General features: G+C 35.8%; 1 protein-coding gene across 1 annotated transcript in view; it reads left to right on the top strand.

The window, feature by feature from the left end:
- The first annotated feature begins 10177 nt into the window (after window positions 1-10177).
- The window catches only part of LOC113232620, a 2875-nt gene continuing 1949 nt past the window's right edge, over window positions 10178-11103 (top strand). The window contains exon 1 of the mRNA XM_026467391.1: window positions 10178-10984. Within this exon, the coding sequence (XP_026323176.1) occupies window positions 10178-10984 (807 nt within the window). The remainder of the gene's footprint in view (window positions 10985-11103) is intronic.

Raw genomic sequence — 11103 nt, 5'->3', positions numbered from 1 at the left:
GGTTTTTCCAAGAACTAACACACTTTAAAATATCGAAATGAAACAAAGAGCAAATTCTTAGAAGAAGTCCGCTCTATATTGCCTCTTGAAGCTTCACCAAAATCCTTGGATCCTTTTCGGACTCTAAAGAAACATTAGACAGACGAAAATTGTAAATACGTTTATTTAATTAAAGAAATATTTATTAACCATCTTAGATTTTATTTACATAGAAAGATGAAAACAATTTTTAATACAGGGTGTAATCTATTATTCCGTAAATATAAGAGATATCAAAAACCTTTAAACTTATATCGTTTATTAAGGTCGAAAGAGGCGAGATGAAATAGAATCAAGAACTAATAATTAAATACTTTTTATACAAGAAAATAGCATCCAAATATAAAATAATTATATGACTTTAGTATTTAACATTTAAAGTAGGTATATTTTAGAATAAAATAGAATGTGGGTGAAATTAGTGCATGCACACATAGCATGCATTCATGCATGCTTTGCGTGCAAACGATATTTGCATATTATCGGGTTTTCTAAGCTATTCGTAAGGTCTGCTGGTACGTTCTGTAGCTCAGTTGGGAGAGCGTTGGCACGGTATGCTGAATGCGCTGGTCCGAATCCAGCCGAATCGAAAGAATTTTTCTTAGTGCTTGATCTTAATGTTCACATTTATTACATTCAATTAATATTTCTGTGAAATTATTATTATTTTTAATGTAGAAACGATTTTTCTAACAATATTTCAGAATTTATTCTGATTTCAATATTAAAAAAACTCGTTTTATGATTCCAAGTCAGGGCGCCGTCACCCGCTCAAGGTTATGCAATAAGTCCCTACCGCTGAGTGCGCCGACGTCGGCGCAAGCTGTCATACAAATTTTTCATTTATGAGCATTCGGCTTCGCATGACTGTACACGGCGGACAACGTTATTTTCACCTCTCTGAGCGCATGCTTAGGTTCCTTTGTCCTCGTAGTCAACGCCTCGTGTCATTAGTCAGACTTAGTAGGCTATTATAGCGTAGATGTTTTCGATTTTGTATGAGAGTGGTATATCTGTTACGTAGTAACTATTAGGTAATCTGTGACCAAGTGTCTGCCAAGTGCGCCTAGTGTTAAGCGACATGCCTGTTCATAGCAGTTGCAGTGCAACTCAGAGCATTAAATCGCACAAATCTGAGGGACACTGCCACTGAGTGTATCACCTTAAGACTGGGTGATCTGTTTACCCTTTACCCTGGTGAACGATTTGGTGCGGGTCTTTCCTAATAATATTACAATGATGTTAACAGTAAATATAAGCACCAACAGCACCACTATTTCAGGGTTAAAAATAACATGTCCGCTTTTCTTCTAAACGTCATAATTACTCTACTTGTTTACAGGCAAGTACAGCAGCGGTCCTCCGGTATACCTAGCTTCGGGCAATACTTTAATCTTATTATCGTAGGATCTGTAATAAAGAAAGACGAGCTGAAATTGTATTATTGTTGTACAGTGAAAAGGACATCAAGCGCAGGCCACACCGTGAACGAAGCTCACGTAGTTGCAAAGCTTAGCTAAGAAAATACGTAGTCAAAGTCAAAGTCAAAATCATTTATTCCTTAGGTAAAATTTTTGCACTTGAAAACGTCATTTTTTAAGCTACTGCTCGTTCACTACGCTGACCTCCCTAAGAACGAGCAAGAAACTTTAGGGATTGCTCTTTTCAAATAAACTTAAATGCTATAGAATACATTTTGAATCATATTTGTATGGAATCTAGTTCTCACGCTGTCTTTACGTACATCATTATCTAACACGTAGTCTACAATTTTGTAATAATGACTTTTCAATTAAAATACTTTTAATGTAAGTTTTAAACTTAGGAAATATATATAATAATGCTCCGGAATCTTATTGTAAAAAAGTTCACCATATAAGAATCGTTTACCTTAGTTAAACGAAAACGTGGTACCATGAGTTCGCACTTAGTTCTAAGGTTAATATTATGGATATCTTCTTTCTTAACGAAATTATGTATTTTTTACGGGTATACAAAACATTTGAGTAAATGTACTGTGATGTCACAGTCATGATACCAGTCTCCTTAAATTTTTCTCTGAGAGAATCCGAGAATAAGTAGTATGGATACTTGCGCGAGTGAAGGGCGTCAGAAGGGTGACATATTTTACATAGCTAAGCGGGATCGTTGGGTTAGTTTAGTAGCTTAGTTCGCGGTGTGAACCGAAGTATGTATAGATGCTACGTGAGCTAAGCTAGGTTAACAAAGCTTAGCTTCTGCGCTTCAAACTTGAAACTTTAGACATTGGAACGTTTCGTAACCGATATAGAATTGAATTTAATCTTAGATATCACGCTTGACGGGCTATTGAAATTTGAAATATACAGACTAAAACCCATCGAGTAAATAACCAGAAATAGAGACGAAATAAGGGTCACTCATAGAGATGAGTTATCATTTGACTGATGAGTTGCCAGAGGGCAACTCATCAGTCAAATGATACTGATATCACTTTTAAATATTAACTCTCGTTTGCGCTGACATAACAAATTAGAAAGCTGAACTAGTACAACGCCAACAACTGACCTGTGTGTTCGTCTCTATATATTCTGTATTTATAGTAATATGGTAATAAAATAAAGATATCTCTAATTATGGGGGGCTGTTCCATTCGGCGGTATGGCAAAAACAGCAACACATCTAATTACAAAACAAACGGAATCACATTTCATCGGTAATTAAATATTAAATTGTCATTTTGCAATTTTCGCCATTATAGCAAAGCTCAAGTTAAATTGGTCGAGTTGAGCTGAAGCAATTGACGACATCCGCCAATTGTTTCGGATTATGATATTCGGATAATGATATGGCAGAATAGTTTTCAAACAAATTAAATGACATTTCATCTCTATTTCTAGTTACATACTCGATGCTAAAACCTAATAAGGTTATAACTTAAAATTTTGAAGACCTCTGTCGAGTGGCTAAGGTCCCGAGTTCAATTCTTTATACATAAAAGTGAAGGGACAAACTTCCCTGGACGAACTTTCACTAGGAGCTCTACTGCTACTAATATAATACTAACTGCACCCCACCATCCGCTGAATTCGGCATTTGTCTACAATACATCCGTAAGGAACTAACCATTTTTACATTTGAAGACTTTACAGTAACTACATGTGATAATCATAAGAAATTGTGTGTAAAAGCAATATATTAATGCTGATAGTAGTAACGCTATTACAGCTGTTACAGCAATGGTAACAGTCACTTGCTCGAATATCCCTGCAAACAACAATTATTTTAGGCAAGTATAGCAATTCAGCAACTACATTGCGTTGCATCCTTTCGGTGGTTTATGACCACGATGAGAAATGACAACATCTTCAAATAACCACTTCTACTAATGACCACTTCTTGAAATGACCAGTTCTTGAAATGGCTACTTCTTGCATGGACCACTTTTACAATTCAATACGTTTCAGCTTCGGATTAGGAATATTACCACAAGTTTGACGATGGACCTTTAAGTATATATATTAAATATTGCTTATTATCGCCCTGGAGGGTAACGTCCCTCCATTCATCGCAACTAGATTTGGATTTCGCAACTATTTGACAAAAACAGGCAAATAAAACATTTCATTTTCATTTTTAGTTTAAATAAGTGTTTGGGCATGCTCCTAAGTTGGTGAGAGTTTAAAAATAATGAAAAACCAATTTATAATTAAAAAATTAAATGGTCTTTTAAGAAATGGTCATTTCAAGAAGTGGTCAATTAGAGAAGTGGTCCTTTTTAATTGTGGTCATTTCTCATTGAGATCCTAAACCGCCGAAAGGGGTACAACTGATCCTACTGGAACTTGAGATATCAAATCACTTAATGCGCTATACAAGTTTTCACTTTTGAAACAGTTAATTTAAAATCAATATAAGGGTACGAACGAAACAACGAACGAGATTAAGACTCCTGTAAACGAAGTGCTCGTGTGAACGCTCACGCTGAAACAGGGTCCTGCAAAAAACCGTTCCTGCAAACCGCTGGGTGCCGCCATAAGAACAACAAGAATAGTTTCTTATAGACAAACAAAGCATGATATAAAAGAGATCCAACATTTGAAATTATTTTATTAAAAAATAAGTGCCCATTTGCCCTCCATCTCCACCTCACCTGATGGAGTGTAAACTTAGGTGTGCATGCTCCATCGTCGCCTCATCGCCACTTTCCGTCAGGTGACATGGAGATCAAGTGTGCTTCAAAAAACTCCGACTTCAAAAACAGGAGGAAGTCCTTAATTCGACCATATTTTTTTTATGTCACGCGATTACTCCGACATTTTCGAACCGATTTCGATGATCCTTTTTTTGTTGGAAAGGGGGTACCTCAATGGTGGTTCCATTCAAATTATAAGAAAATATCCACCTCTAATGCAGGCACATAAATAAAACTATGGAACACACGAACGAAGTGTCTTCCCCTTAACTAATGTTAAAAGATATTGATCTATGGACAATTTCTATTTACAAGTTACATTTATTTTAGAAAATTATGTTAAATTACATTTACTTATTAGTCTTGTAAAATGGCTAGATTGCAATTAGTTAACGGGTTTGCAGGGGCACACATTTCGGTTTTTCATAACAGTTTGAAAATATTTACGTCCTGTTTTAAATTCAAGTCAATTCTAAAACTTAAACTTAATTAACACCAAAATTGAATTTTAAATTAGGATGCAAATATTTTAAAACAGTCTTTAAAACCTAAAACCTTAGAATAATAACGCATAGAATGATAGTTTCATATCAAACGAACTGTCACAAGTGAGGCAAAAACCAAATTCATGTAGGCGTAAGCAACTTGTAACTACGCTCGTCGGCACGGCAAATATACAAATAATGATGCCATGGAATAACATTTCCCTCAAAAGTGGGGAAATTGTATCTTGCTTAACTCATCATTAAGTTAAAGGTGCCTACAGATTTGCCCGACATTGTCGATCAGGTGCCTACAGATGTGCTCGATTTTGTCGATCGTTACTGTCGATCGACAATGTCGATCAGGTGCCTACAGATATGCTCGGTTTTGTCGATGAAAAACGAATATAGCACTTATTTGTAAATCCAAGATGGCGGACACAATTTTTTAAAATATGCTATATGGGTATCCTTTTCGAGGTATTTGGGGATGCTCATTACGAATATGGCACTCATTTCTAAATCCAAGATGGCGGACACGAGTTTTCAAATAAATGCAATATGGGTATCATTTTCGAGGTACTTGGGGGTGCTCATTACGAATATGGCACTCACTTCTACATCCAAGATGGCGGGCACGATTTTTCAAAAAAATGCTATATGGGTATCATTTTCGAGGTATTTGGGGATGCTCATTACGAATATGGCACTCATTTCTAAATCCAAGATGGCGGACACGATTTTTTGAAAAAAATGCTATGTGGATATCATTTTCGAGGTATTTGGGGATGCTCAATGTGAATATGGCACTATTTGTAAATCCAAGATGGCGGGCACGATTTTTCAAATAATAGCAAGTTGGGTATCGTTTTCGAGGTATTTGGGGGTGCTCATTACGAATATTGCTTTTGTTTGAACTGTCGTGTTTGCCATCTTGGATTTAGAAATGAGTGCCATATTTGTATTGAACATTCCCAAACATCTCAAAAACGATACCCAACTTGCCATTATTCGAAAAATCGCGCACGCCATCTTGGATTTAGAAATAAGTGCCATATTCGAAACCTAAAACCGAAAATGCCATAAGCAAACATTAAAGAAAATAACTGTTAAAATAGATTAAAAAATCGCTTAAGAATGCTCCCCTTTTAAGAAAATAAAATATTTCAATATAAAATATTTCGCTTGAGTTACGAAAAGAAAGACATATAATAAGCTATCAAAGTTGTACTGGTGGTACCAACACTATAGTAGAAACAAATATATACTGTAAATTTGTTGCAATATGTGCATAATAATTCAAATAAAATTAAAATAAATAATTATTCAATAAAGCATGAACGCAGAGCCGTTAAAAGTATTATAAAACAATTAAGTGTCCCAATCACTTACAGGAGTTAACGAAAACATTTAATGTTTATTCAAGTAAATATTAGTTCAAGATGTGCAAATAAATCGAAATTACAGGCACCACTAAAATTTACGTAATATAATTATTTTGATGCAGAACAGCAAAATGGGGAGAAAAAAAATTCGTTACTTTGCAACTTTCGTATCTTGATGCCGCGAAATTCTGTTTTAGTGAATAATTACATAAAAATATGATTTGAAACGCATTACTTACTTGTGGAATGTGATGTTAGTGTCTATTTTATGTTTGTCTGTTCTATTTTTACACCCATTTACCGCACATTTCGTCATTTTTAGCAAAAAATTTTGGAGCTGTTCGCGGTGCAATTTGACCTTGAGCACTAACAGCCCGCGCGCTCCTGGGAGCCCGTTGGGAAGCCTTTAACTTGCCTCACTTAGCGTGTGCGGGCTAGGTTTCTATGCGTTATTATTCTAAGCCTAAAACATGCTCCCCTGATTTTTTGATATAGCGCTTTCACTCTTTCTACAAAACACCGACGATATCATAAAAAAACTGACATGCGTCCTTTCCAAGGTGTGTACTAGCGACATAGTCTTTTTTACTGTGATAAAATAAGTAATCTAAAAGATCGAGGCTCATTTTTAAAATTAATTTTTAACTGGCAGGCTAAAATTAAGTATTTAAGCGCTTAATCACAGCAGCGGTTCGGAAATGGCTTATTACAGCATCCACATTATTTTAGTATAAAACCAGACAGCACTGTTTTTCTTTTTATAATACAACAATTTAGATCCAAAGATGCGAGTTACTTATTTTATTAAAATGATATTTTTTCTTTTTTCATCTTACAAGAAATATAGAAGAATAAAACCAAATGACAATAAACAGATGTTGTTTTTTTAAATTCTTTCCGTTAAGGAAAAGGCAAACCATGCTGCCAACTCTGGACTAAATTTTCTTTAGCTTAAATAGGCGCTACTAATTAACGGTTCTGCGTCCAACCACCTCGTTTGCAGTTTTTTTATCACTAAAGTAGTCTCCGCGTAAGTGAAAAAACTTTAAATGAAAAAAACGTTATATGCGAGGAGCCATAGAACTAAGAGCTGTTACACACGGCGAGTTTTAGCAAAGATATAAACGCACGCTTTGAAATGCGCGATTGCACCGCTACACTAGTGCTTTACAGGCGGTTGCATCAATGCAATCGCGCGTTTGCATCGTAATCGTATCACTGCAGCGTTTGAGATAGTAACGCCACACTACAGTGGCCACTTAGGTTCTTGCGTACCTATTCAAATCATAAAAACGCGTGACATTCCAATTTGCCAAACTAAATTAAAAGTTGGCGATTTGATTCACATCTTTTTTCTAAATTGCTCTTTTGATCGTTATTTCTTTTCGATAATATTATCCAGTCCCATGTGGCTCTTCCAACTTCCATCCATCTTAGAAATGAAACTATTTTTCCGAATTTAAAACGCGTATATTTGTTTTTTCAAACAAACCGACTTTCATTTTTTTATTATCCTATAACTCTCTCATATATATGGATGCACAAATGAATGAAATTCCAAGTTTGCGGCAGGTTTATTTAAATATGTATATTTGCCGTCACGTACTTAAAGGTTACTGATAGAAATGAGAGTTATTTTTTCAAATGTATTTTGTTACCTCGTAGAACTCTTTCATATCAAGTTGTATTTTTTTCACGTTATATGTATATAATTTAATAAAAACATTTATTAAAATCAGTTTTTTCATTTATTGATAGAGCCGGAGCAGCTTTATCAGGCTATGGGAACCAACAGCTACTAAATAGGGAGTGAACAGATTTAGTGATTTAGTACAAAAAGTGTACGAACGTGATTACGTGATATAAATCATAGAGAGATTAATAGTGAGATTAATCAAATTCCTATAAATAATACTCTAGTTAGAGAATGTCAGAAGAATGTCTCATAAAAAATAAGTGAATCAATAAAAATTTAAATACAATGATTAGCGCATCTCTAGCCAGGGCTGGTAGCTGTAAAGGTATCTAACTGGCTGACGAAATATTTAAGATTTCTCATAGATGGCGCTAGGTCTAAAAAGTCATTGAAAAAACCAAATACAAAGATACAACAACAAACACATAGAAAAATTCGTGAAGTCCGCTGTTTCGTTCCGTGGCTTAGTTGGTATAGCGTCTGGGACGGTAAGCTAGAAGATGTCGGTTCGAATCCGGCCGGATCGAAGGATTTTTTTCTGAGTGTTCGATCTTTGTATTAATGACTATAACAAACTAGTGTAGTAATTTCACATAAAAAATAATTGAATATCAATTCAATAAAAATTGAAATATCTAAATAACCTAAAAAATCGGTTTTATTAAAAACTGTAATGGCGTCTCAACGTAACGTAATGGCGTTACAACAGCTTTCAGAGTTTGCAGGTACCGTTCTACTGATTTGAGCCGCAGTATTCACCGTTGTAGAGCTTTCAGCTTTACAATTATGTTTGTGTATGTTTCTGGGCATATAAATTCGTATAAATTTTTTCTACTTCCGCGAGTACTTCTGGTTTATAGGCAACCATGTTTCCCTGAGCTGTTGTCAACTTTGTCAGTTGACAACTAGATGTGGAAGATTTTGAGAAGACTTTGGATCCTTTGTTACTTTCTATGGCTTCATGAATAGTCTTTGCATCGTATAGCCGGATGTCATGCCGTATACATTTCTTTACCTTTTTGTCAAGTACCTGACGCTCCAATGCGGTAACATTAACAGCTTCACGTTCCTTCATTACTTCCAGAGTCTCGCGGGAGCACTTCGACTTTTGTCCATTGCTCCTTTGTCGAAAGTGCTTATATCCTACATCGCATGTAGGATGATGATGATTCTCATCAAGTTATTAGTGGTGTCGTTAATGTCATCATTGTTTCTAGCAGCGAAAACGATTCTGCAGGTCTATTTGAAACTTTTCGCTTCCAACTTCGATCTGGACTAGTGTTGGTCGAAGAGTTGACCTCATCAAACGCGCTCGTTCGAGTCGAATATTAATATTCAGAGTGCCGTACCATTACATACCTGTATTGAACCTATTGATCACCGAGACATCTCTGAATACTTGTCAGTTAAAATGAAGTCAATCTCATTTTTCGTCGTTCCATTAGGACTTCGCCACGTCCACTTTCTTTGGGGCTTCTTTTTGAAATGGAATTCATTATGAAGAGACCCTGCCCTTCGAGAAAGTTGACGAACATTTGCCCCTAATATTCATACATTCATAACCATGCGGACCTAACCTCGATTCGTCGCATCCTCGTACACGTCGTCCACTTTCGCATTGAAGTCACCTATTACCACGATAAAATTTGCTTTGTTACGAGACACAGCTTTGGTTATGTCATCGTACATGGTTTCGATTTCTTCGTCACGCGCGGACAACGGAGCATATACTTGTACAACCTTCAAGGAGTACCTCTTTGCCAAGGAGTGCCACTCACAGATTTGAATTACAAAAATCTGAGTGGCACTACCACTGCGCCCGTCACCCTGAGACATAGTTGACAAATCCCATGTACCTCCAGTTTCACCAGCACCTTTGCCCTTCAAAACCGGAACACAGTAATGCTGACATTACTGCGTGGCGGCAGAAATAGGTCTGATGGCAGTACCATCCTGGACGAATTCTTTCACAAGGAGTTCTACTGCTACTAAAAATATTTGAGGTAATAAGACTCTCATCGAGTATATAATAATCTAAATATTTCTTTTCTCTATGCAAGTGACGTTAATAATAAAAGAAAAATTCCCCAAGACTTGGCTGTACGGGTTTGGACCTTTGCAATTTCCTTAAAGGAAAGAATAAAGAACAACAAAGGCATAATAAAACTAAAGAATAAAAAAAATAAACACTAGATATTTGTTGATGACTAAACGTAGTGCTTAAATTCTCTTTGTTGATGACGGGGACGATGTTGATATCGTTGATATGGTCAAAATTTTAGATAAATTTTGTACACAATTTCCACATCACAAACTTTAACTTTAAATATGAACATAATTTAGAATTTATTGCAGACCACGAAGAAGACATCCAAGATATGTTCACCATGCGACCATAATAATGAATTATTTCGAAAAGAGAAAAGGAAAGAATCTCAGTAACGAAAAAGCTAGAAAACCAAGTGCTAGAGTAAAAAACCCCTGTAAAATCTGCAGTGAAACTGTTAATATTAAGACTGGGCTGCAATGTAAAGGTGCATGTAAGAAATGGGCACATTTTGATTGTTTAAAATTTTCTGCTAAGCAAGTTGACGACATTCAAAGCGGTTTACTAAAAATAAGCTGTCCTTGTCCAGATTGTGAAAATGACAGCAAGGTAAACCAGTCCCAGCACGGTAAGAACAGGGAGTTCCGTTCCAGATACAATGATTGTGATACAACATTTTGTCCAGGAATTCCACAACAAAAAGTTTCCTCAAAAGCATTGTGTAATCTTGATGCGTTCAATCAAACTTCTAAACCTTTACCATATGGAATAACCGAAGGGACCAGTTACGAATACTTTATAAGAAACGAAACGAAACAATACGATGATAAAAATGTAGAAGAGGAGGACGAATATGAAGAACAAGTGGACGAAGATACAGAAGAAGAGGATGAAGATGAAGAAAAAAGTGACATTGATGGACCACAATGTAAATTCCACACAGTATTGTTAGCTCAATCATCATCACAATTAACATCGACAATCTGTTGCAACAAGTCGCGATCGTCACCAGGTACTGAAGTGAATGTAGCTAGTCAACAAACTACAACAAAACCAGGAGGTGGATGCTGTAGAAGTGGAACATGCAGTACAAGTTCAAGCTCATCAGGAAAGAAAACAAGTTCACCAAAGGGAAAAGATAAGAAGGGAAAAGAAAAGAATGCAAAAGATAAGAAGGGAAAAGAAAAGCAGACAAAAGAAAAGAAGGTAAAAGAAAAGAAAGGAAAAGAAAAGAAGCCAAAAGAAAAGAAGCCAAAAGAAAAGAAGCCAAAAGAAAAGAA

Source organism: Hyposmocoma kahamanoa, unplaced genomic scaffold (assembly GCF_003589595.1).
Source record: "Hyposmocoma kahamanoa isolate Upper Pololo Valley unplaced genomic scaffold, ASM358959v1 76, whole genome shotgun sequence".
Lineage (NCBI taxonomy): Eukaryota > Metazoa > Arthropoda > Insecta > Lepidoptera > Cosmopterigidae > Hyposmocoma > Hyposmocoma kahamanoa.
This window is presented reverse-complemented; position numbering and strand designations above follow the sequence as displayed.